The sequence below is a fragment of the Oryzias latipes genome, chromosome 12 (genome assembly GCF_053564925.1).
Source record: "Oryzias latipes strain Hd-rR chromosome 12, Olatipes_Hd-rR_3.1".
In the NCBI taxonomy this organism is placed as follows: Eukaryota; Metazoa; Chordata; class Actinopteri; order Beloniformes; family Adrianichthyidae; genus Oryzias; species Oryzias latipes.
Window position 1 is genome coordinate 24,898,066 of NC_136248.1, and position 16,617 is coordinate 24,914,682.

General features: G+C 42.2%; 1 protein-coding gene across 10 annotated transcripts in view; it reads left to right on the top strand.

Annotated features, from left to right (window-relative positions):
* cdk5rap2 (CDK5 regulatory subunit associated protein 2) overlaps window positions 1–16,617 on the top strand; it is a 32,708-nt gene that overhangs the window by 9,737 nt on the left and 6,354 nt on the right. For 5 of the 10 annotated variants that reach the window (XM_023961080.2, XM_078956210.1, XM_078956207.1 and 2 more), the window contains exons 10-40: window positions 2,030–2,149; window positions 2,240–2,359; window positions 2,475–2,567; window positions 2,659–2,877; window positions 2,969–3,139; window positions 3,237–3,347; window positions 3,430–3,567; window positions 3,651–3,830; window positions 4,268–4,462; window positions 4,613–4,804; window positions 4,951–5,080; window positions 5,170–5,303; window positions 5,402–5,518; window positions 5,611–5,718; window positions 5,796–5,908; window positions 5,991–6,130; window positions 7,775–7,915; window positions 8,002–8,117; window positions 8,206–8,340; window positions 8,803–8,898; window positions 9,006–9,169; window positions 9,267–9,537; window positions 9,618–11,064; window positions 11,194–11,295; window positions 11,637–11,776; window positions 11,969–12,348; window positions 12,438–12,670; window positions 12,804–12,855; window positions 14,359–14,513; window positions 15,152–15,475; window positions 16,403–16,528. In XM_023961080.2, the coding sequence (XP_023816848.1) occupies window positions 2,030–2,149; window positions 2,240–2,359; window positions 2,475–2,567; window positions 2,659–2,877; window positions 2,969–3,139; window positions 3,237–3,347; window positions 3,430–3,567; window positions 3,651–3,830; window positions 4,268–4,462; window positions 4,613–4,804; window positions 4,951–5,080; window positions 5,170–5,303; window positions 5,402–5,518; window positions 5,611–5,718; window positions 5,796–5,908; window positions 5,991–6,130; window positions 7,775–7,915; window positions 8,002–8,117; window positions 8,206–8,340; window positions 8,803–8,898; window positions 9,006–9,169; window positions 9,267–9,537; window positions 9,618–11,064; window positions 11,194–11,295; window positions 11,637–11,776; window positions 11,969–12,348; window positions 12,438–12,670; window positions 12,804–12,855; window positions 14,359–14,513; window positions 15,152–15,475; window positions 16,403–16,528 (6,163 nt within the window). The remainder of the gene's footprint in view (window positions 1–2,029; window positions 2,150–2,239; window positions 2,360–2,474; window positions 2,568–2,658; window positions 2,878–2,968; window positions 3,140–3,236; window positions 3,348–3,429; window positions 3,568–3,650; window positions 3,831–4,267; window positions 4,463–4,612; window positions 4,805–4,950; window positions 5,081–5,169; window positions 5,304–5,401; window positions 5,519–5,610; window positions 5,719–5,795; window positions 5,909–5,990; window positions 6,131–7,774; window positions 7,916–8,001; window positions 8,118–8,205; window positions 8,341–8,802; window positions 8,899–9,005; window positions 9,170–9,266; window positions 9,538–9,617; window positions 11,065–11,193; window positions 11,296–11,636; window positions 11,777–11,968; window positions 12,349–12,437; window positions 12,671–12,803; window positions 12,856–14,358; window positions 14,514–15,151; window positions 15,476–16,402; window positions 16,529–16,617) is intronic. The other 5 variants (XM_078956208.1, XM_078956212.1, XM_078956209.1 and 2 more) reach the window with 2 other exon arrangements.

Genomic DNA, 16,617 nt, shown 5'->3' on the forward strand with positions numbered 1-16,617 from the left:
ATTTTGCTCTATAAAAATCTTTTTTTATTTTCAAGTATGATAACGTATTATAGATGCTATATGTGTTTTAATTTTCCTGAGGTTGCATTTCAATCATTAAAAGCAAATGCTTAATAAATAAATAGAAAATAAAACCGCTTTTAAAGTCAGAATCCCAGCATTGTGCAGTCTTGAGGATTATGGGTATAATGTTGGTCTGGGCCATGTTTATAGATATTCAGAACTTGGCATATGGGCTCAGGATTTGTAATTAAGATTAAATTATGATGCTTTCTGTATGAAGGGAGCCCATGTTAGAGTTTTTTGAATAAAAACTGTTACTAGTGTTACAGTCAATCTGAACAATTTTTATTTAGTTATTTACGAGTTTTATCACTAATTGTTTAAAAAATAAAATAAAAGCCTCCCAGAGAGGTGACATTTTCAGTTTGAGCAGGAGGACTAAGGTCCAATGGATTCTGGGAGAATAGTTAAAAAAACTTCTCCTTGATTTGATGATTTACCTGTAAAAGTCTGGAAGGATAGGTAGGATTTAATGCTTTCATCACCACCTGCATCAGATCTTTCTAGATGGATTTTTTTCAGGCCGTTTAACAAAAGGTTATGTTTGGCCATAATGGAGATGATGCAGAAGTCATATGGGATTTGTTCTGACTGAATGTGAGTGAGAGAGTGGAATAGAGGCAGACGTAAGGATTAGTTAGGCTTAAGGCTTATTGGGCTTTGCACTCAGTCATTCTCCTCTTTGCTTTGCTTGCTAGTGCAGCGAGAGAAAATGAAAGATGACTTGCTATGGCTGCAGAGCTGATGAGCATTAAACTGCTGGTGTCAAAGAGGTTTTTCGGGACTTAAAGTGGGGCATTGCGAAAGATCCAAGGTGCCATGAGGGACCCATGCCGTATTTGTGGTGTCCGCCTGGTGGGGAGCCAATGCCGTTGGATCTTCAGTTCATCAGGAAAGAGAAAGTTGCAGGTCATTCTCTCCCATGTTCTGGGTCGGGAGGTGATCCGTGACGGTCGTGGGGAGTTCCTCTGCGGAAAGTGTGTGTTTCAGCTGGAGAAGGTGATTCAGTTTGATATTAACATCAGCAAACTGCAGGAGGAACACAACAACAAAGTCCAAAAGATTCAGGCGGAGAAGGAGAACCTGATCCAGTGCATCGTTCACATCTACAACAAAAACAACCAGGGAAGCCGTAGCAAGGAGACGACCATCACCAAAACTTTGCTCCGATTCTCTGGGCTGGGAAGTCCAGATGATGAGGCTGCACTTCAGTCAGCACATGAGGGACTGCAGTTCATAGCAGGAGGAAGTGGTCAGGCTGAGAACCGCATGAGAAGGTGTGTGAGTCTCGACAGAATCGCCAGCAAAAGAGCAGTTTCTGGACGCTCAAGCTCAAGAAGCACCAGACTGGGATCAGGACCGGGGATTGATTTCTCTTTAAAGAATTTTGGAGGCACCCGCCATCGTTCCCAGAGCATGTATCTTGATCTTGTTCTCCGAAAGGGGAACCTGTCTAGACCTGGATTCAAAGGCCGCTCTACATCCCTGCAGTCGCTCAATCGAGACCTTTCCTCGGACGCTCCTTCTGCTCCTCCACCCAAACAACAACTAAAAGACTCAAAGCTGTTTGTTTCCAAACATGCTGCAGCTAAAGACCAAATAGAAAAGGTTCAGACCAGAGCACTGCTCCACAGCTCACCAGGTCAGCCATCTGTGATCTCTGACCTAATCCAGCTCCTGCGCTGCATCTCTAAGCAGCAAGTGTCTGCCCCAGCAGGCAGCCGTATCCCTGTCATGAGAAGATCAAGACATGGCGTTTCACAAGCAAAGTTCAGGCACAGGGAGGCAAAATGGAAGTCTCTGCATGATCTTACAGAGGAGTTTAATGACGAATATGCTTCTTTAAGAATGAAGGTAGTTTAACAGCAAGCTGATCTGGGATCTGTCAGTGTCTGTGTTTTGTTGCAAGAAGAATTCTGGTTTTAAGTCTGCCTTTTCTTTTCCTCTTTGTGTTTTTTGTTAAAAGAAAAGTGACATTAATCAACTGGAGTCTGTCAGTAAAATGCTGAATGAAGAGCTCAGCTTGGTAAAAAGCACCAATGAAAGCCTAAGCAAACAACTGGAGGACTTTCACAATCAAAACAAGGTACAGAAAAAAACCCATTCTTACTTCATTTGCTGGACGAGTTACAACGATTACTTAATTCCTAAAAAATGTTCCTCCTCATCTGAACAGATCCTGTCAGGGAAGCTGGAAGAGATGGAGAATGAAGTCAGCTCTGAGAAGAAAAACGCTCTGAAGCGAGATAAAACCATCCAGGGTCTCACTCAGGTCCTGGGGGAAAAGGAGAAAGAGGTAAAATAGATGCATTTGGAAACATTTAACAATTTATAAAGTTGTTATAAATGTAAAGTGGTAGTTTTGCAGTATTTAATGGCTAAATATCTAAATGTTTATTTGTTTTTTATAGATTGCAGAGCTTTGTCATGAAATCGAGGACAGGGATGATGCTTTGGCAAAGGCTAGAGAGGCAGCACACAAAGCTCAACTGAAGAAATACCAGGTATGTTTCACCTTGTTCTTCATAGGACTGTTGCTTCTGAGTTATAATCATTAAAATTGTTAAGCATTTCAATTATTGTCTATTTTCTCAGGGAGTAGAGGAGCACCAAAATCTGTTAATGGAAAAGCAAACGGAATTGGCTCAACTTCAAGGGGAACATCACGCCAAAGTGCTTGAAGCCCAAAAATTACAGCGTGCCCTGGACAGGAGGGAGCAGGAGCTGTCTGATTTGCAGCAACTTAAAGATCAGCTGGAGACTGAACTTGAAGACATGAAACAACAGAAGAAGAAAGGCGACAAAGCTCTGAATGTAAGAAGACCAATGCTTTCGACCAGACGCTGACATAGTTTTACCTCCATGAGAAAAAACTGTTTGTTTTAATCCTCTTTGGTTTTTTTAGGATTTGAACAATCAACTAAAAAAGCTGAATGGTGAAATGGGAGAAAGGGAGAGTGCTCTCGAGCAGCAGTACCAGGATTTGCTGGACCAAACCAAGAGGAAACTGCAAGCACATGAGGTCACCATCCAGCGGCTCACATCTTCACTAGCCGATAAAGAACAGCAGCTGCAGGTCACAGAAATGGATGGACTCTTAAAATTCTTAGTTATAATTCAAATCTGCTTTGGTGCACACATTTTTTGGACATAAATCTTCTCTGTTTATTCAGGAGTACATGAACATGGTCAAAAACTATGATGAAAGCAAAAGCCCCAGCAGTAATGAGGGCGCTCTTGCCAAGCTGAGGCAAAGGCTAAAAGAAAAGGAGAGCGCTCTAGAAGTAAGTATTCCTATTTTGTGGTTTCATCAAGAAATATACGAGGGTACAAGGATTGTATTTTAACATTTTCCTGTTCTCACAGCAAGCACTGGATGAGAAATTTGCAGCCATCGAGGAGAAGGACAATGAAATTCACAAACTGCTTCTAATTTTACGGGAAAAAGAAAGAGACTTGGATAGACTGAATAACCTGCTAGCTCACAACGAGGAAACCATTAACGTAAGTTTCTTTGATTTGGTTTGAAGAAGCATTACTAAAATATCAATGAGGTGGCTTTTTCTAAAAAATGTCTTTCCTTCCAGAATTTTGACAGTCTGATCAAAGAGAAAGACGTGGAGCTGCAGCATCTTGCAAACACTCTGAAAAACCTACAGAGAGCTAAACAAGATGTAGAAGATAACCTGAACAGATCCCTGAGAGAGAAAGACTCCATCATAAAGCAGCTGCAGCTGTCCTTGGAGGGAAAGACCAAAGATATGGATGTCAGTCATCAACATGTTCTTTAAAGAGCCATTTTGATGAAAATCATGTCTTTGTTGGGTTTTTTTCATGTAGCATTTTCCTGATGACAGATGACATAGAAAAGGAAAATTCTTTTTATTCAAATTGTTGTGAATCAGGAGCAGACAAAAAAATGCAGTTATCCTGCACCAACCATCTGACCACAACTATGAGGAAAATTTCGAATAAACTGTTTTGCAGAAACTATGTGATAGAAAACTACATATTTTTGTGATTTTAGCTAATATTGGCATAATCATAAAATGATCAAAAGATGATCAGAGTGGGTCTTTAACTTAACTTCTCCTTTTTATATCATTTTTTTGTTTACGTTGGGTTTGTTTTTTTTATCTGCCGTTTAATCAGTCTAGAGATCTGGGAGCCTCACCGAAGTTTTTATTTTTTTTTTCCTGTATAGGAACTGTCTGAATCGATGCTGAACCAGTCCCAGTCTCAGTCACGGGACCTTGCCGAGCAAATGGGCCAGAGGTTAAAAGTCACAGAAGCAATGCTGGCCGAGGCTGTGAAGGCAAGGGAAGCACTGGTTGCTGACAATGAGAGTGCTGTCGAAGGGCTGTTGGCTACAATCAGAAGCAAGGACCAGCTTCACAAGGTCAGCTTGTATCCATGAAAATTTGCACATTGGGAAGCCAAACAACAAGTAAAACAACAGTTTTTAAATGGATCTTGACAGTTAAACGGGTATTGATATGTCCAGGGTTGTCTAATCTCATTTCTTTAATCTGCTCTTCCTCTACACCAGGAGTCTGCTGAGCACTTCAACCGCATGCTGTCAGAGCGCACCCAGGAGATTCAGGCTCTCAGGAAGCAGCTGGCTGATAAGCAACTACAGCTTACTACTGCTGAGAGGCAAAGCTCCTCAACAGCCCAGGAGACTTATTTAGAAACGGCAGAACTCAGAACGCTGCTGGCAGAAAAAGACAGCCTCATTGATGTAAGGATCCAATGAGCTACACCAGTCACTCTGCTGTGACATGAAATACAACCTCCCATAGACAGCAGCATTTCTCCTTTTGTAACTGCAAATGACACGATGACATATCCTTATAAAGTATATTTATTGTCTTTGTCCATGTGCAGAAACTTCTGCAGCGGGGTCAGGATAGGGACCAGTTCCTGGCACAGTTGAGTCCGAAGGCAGAACACGATCATGTGTTGGAGCTCAAACAAACCATCCAGATTATGCAAGAGAAGCTGGACGAGAGAGAAGGTGAGACCTTGTGACCTTTTGAACCCAGGATATTTAAAGCTGGAGTTGGTGGTAGTAAGTTTAATTCTGCTTTTCTTGTACTGAACCAGAGCTGTCACGAAGAAACAGTGTGGATAACCAGGAGAGTACTCCATTACCCAAGAAAACTGTTGCCCTGAAGAAAGAGTTGGCACAGAAAACAGAAGCGCTGAACAATGCCCTGAAAAGAGAAAATGAGCTGAAGGTCAGTAAGTTGGAGGCATTTATTTCCTCTAAAAATTGGAATACCTTACATAAAATGTTGGCCTATCTTTTTTATTTTTCCCCAATCTCAAATTTCAGATGTCATTGGCTGATCTCCAGACGTTGCTGTCTGAGCTGCAGGCTCGCAGTGAAGGGCAGTCTGCTAATATTGACTTCCTGACTGCTACTCTGAAGACCAAAGAGGAGATCATCAACGTAAGACTCCTCCATTCAGCATCAAAATAATCTTTATTTGGGGAAGTTTAAATGTTAGGTGACCTTTTTCCTTTTTCAATTGACTTGAACAGGTTTTCCACCAGCGCCTTGGTCCGGGGGGGGACAGTCAGGTTGAGAGGTCACTACCTGAACTTCCTCAACGAGAGAGGACAATAATCGGTGGAGACAGGCAGCAGGAAGTAAAGTCCCGCTCAACCTTGTTGTCAAATTGAATCTAACAGACCATTTTTAATCACCGCCTCTATTCTGCTCTCAGTCTCTTTCTGGCCTGACAGCCTTGCAGCAGGAGCATGAAGCTCTGAACAAAGCACTAAGAGCTGAGCAGCAGCTTTACTCCAGCCTGATCAGAACTGTAAAGGAACATGATAGGTAACAAAAAAATTATTCTAGCCCTGCAGGTTCAGAGTCCTCCGTAAAGATTGAGTAAATGAATCTGGCTTTGCTTTCTCAGCGCCCAGCGTCTCCATGCTCTACAGCTGGAACTGACAGCGGTGCAGCTTCTGCGGCAGCAGCTGGAAGACGGCATAAAAGCGAACGAGGAGCTAAGGGATGACTTGGAAAAAGAACTGCACAGGGCCAAACTAAGAGAAGGTGCAGTGAAAACACATTGGGTGATTGATGACGATGGTGACTAAAAATTTAAAGAAAGGAAAGCAAAAATGTCAAAGTCACTCATAGACAATCACACAAACACATGTGTTGTTTAAGTTGATGTGGCATGCACACCTGCTCCCTATGCTTTTCATTTTTGTGTCCTGTGTGTCTATTTTTTCTATCATCACCCTCTCATCTGCATGCTTTTCTTTGTACATGTGCTGAGGCTCATTTCATTGTCTGTCACTCTCAAGTGTGTTTATCTGACAGTTTCTGCTGTTTGTTCTTCATAAAATGACCAATAAAGGCTGCTGATGGCCTGTTCTCTCTGTTTCTCACACTTGACGTTTGTTTTTACCGTTCATTTAGAGGACTTGTTTGTTTGTCTGTCCCCCGCATGAGCTCTTTAACCACCCCGTCATGAATATAACCTGTTCTGCCATCTTTCACTTCATTTAAATGTAGACACACAAGCATGTCTTCACATAAGGACTTCAATAAATGAACTAAAGGCTTTTATTTTCTGCCTTGTAGGCTTCTGTTTTTTTTTTTTTAAATTGTAATTATGATTTAATGAACATTTAAAGTAAAACTCATACAGTACATCCTGAGAAGTCTGTTTATGACCACTGCCGTTAGTCAGCCATCAGACAGAATAAAAGTGAAATGTTTTGTTTACTGTTATTCACACGTCATCATTTTGGCTGTAGTGCATGCTCCTCCCACCACCCTGTCAACAAAACTCCAGGTGTATAAATAGGTCAGCTGTAAGTAATACATCCACATTGCACAAAAGCAGCTGAGGGAAAGTAACTGATTGAAATTCAACATTTCATCTCCTAGTTTTATTTATGGAATTGTATATTTGCCAGAATTAATGTTGCATCACCTACAATCACTGTTATTTGAGGGATTTCACACTTTTCCTTTTAATAGGTATGTCTCCCCTGTTTAATTCTATCAGTCTCAGAATTATTCCTCAGATGTTTTCACACTTAATTTGGCACAAATTTGGCAGTTTCACTGCTGTATTTCTATAATTTCTGAGAGCAACTGTGCTGCAGTGTAATAATGTCAGATGATTTTAAAGGTGGATGAGTAGAATTATTACCTTAATTATAAAAACCCAAATTTAAGGAATTATAACCGAAATTATAACACAATGAGCACTCTTTAAAAAAGTGACCAATGAGAAGAGAAGGATTTAAGCAAAAATACTTAATCAATTCTGTTTTTTTCCAAAGGTCATATTTGAATTTTCAACATAATTAGATTTTTATTCCCAAACTTATTTTGTTAATAGAAGTATTTGACACAGCTAATAATTTAAACAAATATTAGTAGAATTTTTATTTAAAAAGTTGTAAATTCTTAAATTAACTGGAAAAAAATGTTTCTTTGATCCTGAAAAAATAAACAGAAATGGATTTAAAACAATATTTATAGTTTAATCAATCACATATTGTATTTTCTAAAGATGGATGAATTGTTTTTTTTTTCTTTTCAGAGAAATTTTGAAATAAAAAAAACTAAATCTAATTAGGGGAGTAAATATTTGCATCTATTAAGCGGGACTGGTCTACTTATGGTGAAATGAGTCTGAATATGCTTGTATAAATGTCTGTCTCTGTGTCTGTTCAGGTATGGACCTGATTGATCCCAAAGAGCTGGAAAGTATGAGGCATCAACTAGAAGACGCCCAGCGCTGGAACGCATCCCTGCAGGCTCGCTTAGGAGCAATTCAGAACCGTGGTGGAGGTGTTGGAGGAGCAAATGATTGTGGTATGACCGCAAAACACAAAAGTTGTCATAATTTAGTGTCTTTTTAAAAATAATTTGGAATTGAATTGTTATTGCCTTTTACTCAGGGGATTCTTTAAGTTTTATTGGAGAGCAGACTTCATACATGAGTATCTGCGTGGGAGAAGGGCCAGACAACGACGACGGCCTCTCCCAACTCTCCGCTCAGGAGCTCAGACAAAAAGTAAGTTTTTGAGTTTAAGTCTTTTCCAGAAATCATTCATGTTGGGAAAAAAAAAAACCTGATCAAAGTGGTTATCTTTATGGTGAAGGTGCTGGAACTTCAAGAATCTGTCAGCAGACTGCAGGCTTCAAACGACGAGCTGCAAAGCCGCCTGGCTCTAACGGAGAATGGCGTTCCAGACAAGAACGGTGACGATCTAACCGGGGCAAGTCAGTGGAAGCAGGTTAGAGGCCCCAAAGGAAAGATAGATGCGGATGAGAATGTATGCGAAGATTCAGAGTCAAGCATTTTTTCAATACTATTTGAGTCTTGCTTTCTCACAATTAAAATGAACCAGAATCATACCACAGTCTGACATCCTCCTTAACTTGTCTAACTACTGAACCTACATCTTAATCTGTCTCCTATCTAGTGTGTTACTAATGTCTCTGCCTTGTAGTACTGTGTCGTTTTTCTTAGGATGCTTCCTGTCTTGTAGAAACTATCCTCTTCCCTTCTTTTTCCTAATCAGTCCCCCTTTTTCTCATCTCTGTGTTCCATGAAACGACCTCTCTTTACCATTCTACATTAGACACATCATGCCATTCTGCTGTTGCTGTGCAGTGTTTTATGGATTCTGTTCCCTCTTTAAGTTTTCGTTTTACCAAGTCACGTGTCATACTCGCCTCCCATCCCATTACTCCAGCAGCCTCAGATGATACACGAGATGCAGCCCAGGACTCCCAGGATGCATTTCTCTGATCAGGATGAAGATGCACAGACTGGAACCACACCTGAAGAGGTGTGAAATGTTGGACTCATCCATTTCACAACAGTTTTTTTCTACTTTTCTTTTTTTTAAATAAAACTTTACATGAATGTACTTTTTTTTTAAACTTTTTGTTGTAGGTTGCATCAGGAGGATGCGTAAGGACCAATGAGAACTTTGATCTGAGTAGAGAGCATACTCACTCAAACACAAAGGAAAATGATTTTGAGGAAGGAAACAGGGATATAGTGGTTCTAAAATCTCTGTTAAAGGACTGTGGATCTCATTCAGCCTTGCATCTTAGGTAAGATTTTTTTTTTAAATGTTTATTCTTTTGCTTCTTCATCTCACTGTACCTCAGTTCCATGAACATTAAGCCCTTTAAATATTTCTTTTTCCAGAGAAGAATTACGTCATCTTAGGTCAGAAAATGCGAAGCTGCGGGGTCTTCTGAAGGAACACAAATCAACAGAGTCTAAAGAGAAGGAGAGCAGAGATACTTCTGGGAACAGCAGTGATGGACCAACCGATCTGAGAAAGAGTTTGGAAACCCTTGAAGCTCTTGATTGTAAGTCGCATGGAAAGATCTCTGAGTCTGCTGGCATCACTGCAGATAAGAAGGAGAACCCTAACCCTGAGTTGCAAAAAAAGACTCCTAAACAAAAACACCGGGTAAGTTCTGTAAAGCTGGAAAGACAATCCACTTAGTTTAAATGGCCTTTAATATGATATTTCATTTTTTTGAACTCCAGGCTGGTGTCAGATCCCGTCTCCCTGTGCCAGTGAAGCTCAGAGTAGAGACTAGCTGCAGCAGCCAGACTGTGAGCTCTGAGCAGCAGGAAACTAATACTCAGCAACCTCATTTAGATGATGTATTTGGTCAGGAAATGCTGACTGCTCCTGACTCTCCATCAGCACTCCTGCAAAACACATCTCCTTTGCAATTGACTCGACATAGCTGCAGCTCATCAGAATCCCAGGGGGACTCAGAAACCAGGGAACCAACGGCCCACACCCACTCAGCTCTCCTTACTCAGCTGGAGCTCCTCCACCAGGAGTGCCAGGATAAAGAGGTTCTGATCAACAAGCTGAATGAGCAGCTGGCCGATTGGGAGGAACTTCACGCTCAGCTTCAGGAGAAGGAGCATCTGAACGTGCAGTACACATCCGCCCTGCGGGCTGCTCAGTCCACCATCGCTTACTTGACTGCTTGCAGTCTGGATAGTCAGGCAGGATTCAGTTCACACGCAGGTTCTGCTTCTGGCTTCGATGCTTCCCTGCAGAAACGATGCATGGAGCTGCAGCAAGCTGTTCAGGAAAAGGAGGAGCTCAACAACCAGCTAATGGAGCTTCTGGAGATGAAGGAGAAGACCTCCTCACCTCACAGTGAAGACAGAAGAAATGATAGAGACATCACAGGAGCGCCTGGCGACTCGTTCAGTGAGCTTCAGCGGCACGCCGACACTCTGCAAAGAGCACTTTTAGAGCAAACTAGGCTCAACGCAGAGCTTCAGGAACATTTAAGGGTCACCAAAGCTGCTGCACAGCCTGGTTGCAGCACTGGTAATGTCAGCCCTAATGGCCCCCCGTCAGGGAAAAGCGCAATGTCAGCAGATCCCCTTGAGGGGGATGCAAAGGAAGACCCTGAATCATTAGAAGATTTTAGTAAAACAGTTTTAGATGAAAAAATGTTTAAAGTTATGTTGAACTGTTTAACTGCAGCAGAGTCTGCTGTCGCCTCCCTAGCAGCTCACTGTGCAAATGTAGACTTGTCTTCTGGTAAATCATCTCAAATGAACCCTGACCTGCAGGAGAGCTTAGACGCACTTCAAAAATCCCTGCAAGGCAGAGAGCAGTTGGCTGAATCTACTCGGCCAAAAAATATCCACAGTTTCCCCGCTGCTTCAACCGGAACAGAAGGGCAAAAGCTCCATCGGGATCTCTGGCTCCTCTACAAGGTCTTCAGTGATTACACCTGCAGGATATCTGATCTCCAAGCTTCTCTAGAAGAGGAGAGGGGCCACAGAAGGCAGGACGGGGCTCTCGGGACAGCGCAAGGAGCCAAAGGATTACCACCAAACGTTCAAGTCCAACTGGAGGGTTTGCATAAAGCTCTTAGGGAGAAGAAAAAGACTTGTAAAACCCTGGAGGAGAAACTGGCTGCTGCTCTAACAGTTTCCCCTGAAACAAAGTGGAAAGGTAAGATAATACAACATTCAAAACCATCCAAGATTTGACACATTAGAAAATGTTACCATAAAACACAGAAATAAGCCTTAGAGTACTGAAAAGAAAGACTAACTTGAACTGTATTGCCTCCACTGCCAGCTCCAGAGCAGGGCGACAAAGCCGTGCAGGTGGATTTTCAGGACCAGGGTTACGAAACTGCTGTCAAGGGTGAAAATGATAGGGAAGAGAGCAGTAGCACAGGTAGACGGCCTACAGGCAGACGCTGCATGTCTGCTGAGTAGAAACTAATTCCAGAGGTGGAAAAGCTTTAGTTTTCTGCATGAAAAGGGAACTAAGGTGTTTTTAGTGTGGGTACTTATAACAAGTCACGATCTCCTTCCCGGTTTCCTGCACTATTTCTCACATTTAAACTGACCAAATGTCTTGCACTGTCAGATTCTTGCATGGCGCTGAATATGTTTTCTGGACTCTTACTAATCTTTTAAATGTTCTCATTTTATCTCTTCACTTACAGACTTTTTTGTAAACCCTTTTACTGTGGATTTCTTCACTTTCATACGCTTCTGTTCCTGTTTCATTAGATCTTGAGGTGGTCAGGAACCCTAGTTGCAGTGCGTCCAGTCTGCCTTTCCTGAAGCCCAACACTTTCTCCTCTACGGAAAACTTGGACTCATCCTCCAGCACTCCATATCCCAGTTCCCCAGCTCTCAGCTCAGCCAAGGTACTCATCTTAGGGTTTTCAGACTTTTCTGCCTTCTGTTTTTATATCAGTCGTTTGCTCCAAAGCTTAATGTTTCATCTACATCTTTGTAAATCCATTTCTGCCGCTTTCCCTCATACTTGATCATTTACACACAGGTTTCCTTTGAAAAAACCAGGTCTTGATGCTAACTCTTGTCTGTATCTGTCTTAGGTCAGCCAGAAAGGTCTTCTGGTTTATGAAGACTACGGTGTGTCTGAAGAGCCTCTCCAGCTTCAAGCACAAGTCAGAGAGCTGAAGGGCCAGCTTGAGAATCAGAGCAAACTGATCCTTCAGATGCAAAGTCTTCTGCGCAGGAACTCTCTGTCCAGCATCTCTCCAGCTGCCAGCATCTGTGACCCGTTTACCACCAGGGAACCAGAAGGCACTTTCAAAGTGGACCGCGGCCAAGAAGGGAAGTGTAAAGGTGGACAACCAAAAGAGAAGGAGGGCGAGGCTCAGTCAAAGGACAAAAGCAGGCTCCCTGGTAAGGAGCTGGACAGAAGCGTGAGCGAACTTCAGCAAGCTCGGAGCCGCTCCACATCACCGGCAAGGTCAGCAATTCAGAAAACGGTATTTGAAGTTTTAATAAAGTTGAATAACATGCTACCTTTTTTTTCCCTCTGCCTATCTTTTTCTGCAGGCTGGATTCTCTTGTCCAGTCACAAGCCAGAGAGCTGTCCCAGCTCCGGCAGCAGATCAAGGAGAGCCGCCGGCTCGGAGCTCTGCATCGCCAGCAGCTGGAAGAGCTGAACAAGGCCTTCAAGGAGCTGCTGCATGCTGGGGAGGTGGACTGCCACATGGGGGAGATGGTCAAAGAACAGCTGGACAAGAGCCTTACCATTCTAGGCAGGCTGGAGGGACGCCTGGACAAAGGTGGCAGCTGCTTTCCTGAGTTACATGAGTAAACTGTTGATTAGCTTTGAGACATGCAGAATGAGAATGTGTCTGCAAATCACTGGATGCTTCCATTTCTCACTGCAGATGATTTTGTATTTGTGTCCTGCAGGAGAGTCTCCTGTGGACAATGAGGACGTTGGAGCTCTGCAGTTGTCACGCAGGTATGCAACATTTTTTTCTTTATGCATTTTGTTCTAGTTGTTCGATTTCACTAAATTTTTACAATTTGACATTTTTGGCAACAAACTTGATTATCCTTTGAGGCATTTGAAGCATCAGGTTTAAGGTTAGAACTCAACCAATCACTATTTGTAGAGCATCAACATGCATAGAACACAAGGTGCTTGACAAAATAAATGAACATAGGTTAAAACAAAGAATAAAAGTCGTAAAAATCATTAGATTAGGAGCAACAGGGATAAATGGAAGGAAATGCTGTGGCTAATAGTTTGAAGGTACGGTACAAATAAAAAGATACAAAAGGGTGAAAATGAACCAATTATAAACCATAAAATTCTTAAAAGCCAAATAGATCGTTTTAAAGGCTAAAATATGCTGAACTGAAGCTTTAATGAAAACTTTTAGGCTAAAGTCGAAAACATTCAGCAGATTTCTGTCTGATCAGCTTCCATTTCAATAAAGCAAATGGGATATAACACATTTTAACAACCTTTTAGAATGACAATGCAGTTTTTTGTTTTATTGCTGGCAGTCTGAAGCCTTTCACATTTTTTCCTTTAAATCCCCAAAATGTAAGTTTACTCCCAAAACAGTTGTTGCCACGTCCCTTTACTGCTTTGACATTTATGAAAAAAGCTTTTCTTCTTTGGAAAAACATGTACAGTCATAATTTTACTATTTCAAATGTTCGTTACAATCTTTTCTAAAAAGTATGCTACTGTTAACAAATTTTTAATTTTTAGTTTTTACTCTGGTTGCTTCTGTGTCCTTTGTTGTCCACACTATCCTGCTGTTGACCCAGTCTCATCATTCCACCCAAACAAAATGCTTATTTAGGTCAATGTTACCCTTCAGATGCTATCAGTGAAATGACCAACCTTTGAGTTTCACGTGGTACGTCTCTCTTAGCAACTTGTGTAAATTATTGTCACTTATTCTTTTCCTCGTTTTTGTTAAAAAACGATGAAAGAGCATATGGTTTGATCTGAAGACTTAAAACGTTTTTGGTGAAGGAATTCACTTTGTGAGTGGATAAAGCAGAAAAGAAAGACATTTCAAAACCCGTGCCACACATTAACTGCTGCTCCGTTCAGTGTTGGGGAGCATCACCAGGCAGGCGCATCCCTTCTGTCCTGTGTGAGAGATCCTCCTGAACGCCTGTCCAGCATTCAGCAGGACATAGATAATCTGCGAACGGAGCTAGAGGGCGAGCGAGAGCTGCTGCAGCAGCATGTTGGCTTCCTCGTCCTGCAGAACCTCATCTTGGCTGAATGCACCAGGGAGCAGCTGGACCTGTGAGTGGGTTCAAACCAGACGGACAGCATGATGTTTGCCGAGCTCCAGCTGTGTGTTTCCACTCAAAGACTCCTAAAATCTCTCCAGCTTGACCCGTTCTTTTCTCTTTGGGTGTTTTTTTTTTTTTTTTTTAAATGCACCTCAGCAAACCAGCTCATACTAACAGGACCTTTTCCTCCGGCTGCTAGGTTGGCTAAGGAGCTGCAGGAGAAGAATCAGCTCATCCAGAACCTTCAGAGTCAGATCCGAGGCCGTAGTCCCAGCAGCCACCACAGCTCTCATTCGGACATTTGCCTCTCAGACGGGACGGGTTCATCGTGCCGCAGCAGCCTCACCGAACAAGGTGTTTACCAAGCCCACGTTGGAAATTCCACTCTCACACAAAATAAAATCCCACAAATTACTTGTAATTGGGTTTAAAAGCCGTGTCCAATTATAGTCTTCGGGGTCACAGGTGCATGCCAAGCTGGATTAAGTCCCTTAGCTCCATTAAATATGAACATCTCCACCTCTTGCTCTGGGGAGGGTCACTGAGAGGAGTGCTTGTTGGTGGGCACCGGCTGTCTGCCTCCAGACAGCAACGACTCTTATTTTCCACTCAGCTCTGTTCTGCTGCAGTGAAGCCAGACACACAGCATAGGTTGTGGATCAAGAGCAGAACTGGTTTCCAGTTTCAGTTGGCCTCAGCTTGAAGCTGCATTATTCAGTGAGAGCTATCCGGTTCAGTCTTTATCTCACATTTCCCCTGGGAAAAGGTTATTACAGAACTGAAGTGGTTCAACTTGTTCTGGGGCTGGTTGTACTAGTGAGAGACATTCTGGTTTACTAGTTTCAACCAAAGAGAGAGAGCAGAGATTGGATTTTTAATTCAGGATTCAAAGAATAACAATTGAGAGAAAAAAAAACATAGCTAGTGCAGAATATCTCAGGACAGTTTGGGTTCAGGTTAAGTTTTTTTTTTCTCACCCCTTGGATGTTCAGGCCATCAGCACCACACTGAGTGGACAGCAGCATCTGCGTCTCCTGTGGGAGGAGCTTCAGAGGAAGGCGTGTCCGGTCACAGGGATGCTGCCAGCAGAGTCCAGGGTCTGCAGAGAGAGAACGGCCGCCTGCAGGAACAGCTGAGGGGCAGTGAGGAGCTAAACTCCACCCTGCGCAGCGAGCTCAACCTGCACCGGTCCATCATGGCACAGAGCAGTTCTCACCACCAGGCCCGGGGCCGAGATTCAGGACCTCAAGACACGCACAGATATGAGGTCACCTCACAGAGACACGCCGCAGACGAGCCTCGCGCCATGAATCCAGGTAAATGTGAGACTCTGAGTTTATCACAGAGCAGCAGGTTCATGTTGCAAAGTCTATGTTGCATCAGGCTAAAAGCTGATCAGGGATCAGGTTTGAATTTCCTTGACAGCATCCTTTTGGTTTTCTTGAGTGAAATACTAAGATGAATGCTGGTTCTTTAATTTTTAGGTTTGTGTCCTCATTTGTTTGTATATTGTTTTTATGATGATGGTGATACTTCATTTCAAACGTATACTGTATTTTTGGAGTATAAATCCCTATTTTTTTGCTGGGGGTGTGACTTTTACTCAGGTGCAACCTATGTTATTTTTAAGAATAAAAAGCAACAACCACTAGAGGGCACTGTAGGTGTGTGTGACAGTATTTACTGCTAACAGCAACTCAGAAGAAGGTTGCTTTAGAATTCAACAGATTTTGTGATTTGAAGGGATCTAAAGAGTTTAGATCATTCTTTATGTGATCAGAATAAATGTTCGTATGTTGCACTAATATACTAGACTCTCGTTTCATGAAGCTAAATAAGCGTCAATGTGTTACAGTAGTGAAGTGTGCAAATATTCAGTCTATTATTGTTATGTAATCCGTTATTGTGAGAGGAAATGTCCGTTCTTGGTCCCGTATTTTGTTGAATGCTCTGGAGGGACTCATGGTCCAAAAATATGAACTTTTAAAGTTTAGATTGTACAAAATAAATAAAAAATATCTGAATGGGGTGAGAAGCCTTATAAATTCTCGTCCCTTTGACCAATTCTATTACTACACCTAGTACTACACTTTCTACCTATTTTAGTCCTGTTCCCTGTCTAATGAGTGCAGTTTCAGGTTTTTATAAGCACACATATGTAGGAAAATATATTCATAGAATTTAGTAATCAAAATGACAGTAAAACAATTTTAGAATTTTTAATTTTGCTTTGTCTGTGTTAGACCTGCTGGCAGAACACCTACAGGAAATCCGAGCTCTGCGGCAGCGGCTGGAGGAAAGCATTCGCACCAACGACCGCCTCAGAGAGCAGCTGGAGAGGAGACTGGCTGAGGTGGAAAAGGATCCAGGTAGACCCGCAAAACTGGAACGTCTACTGACCCATCAGGGTTATTTTATTTCTCACTCACTGTTGTTTTTAATTCATAATGTTTTGATT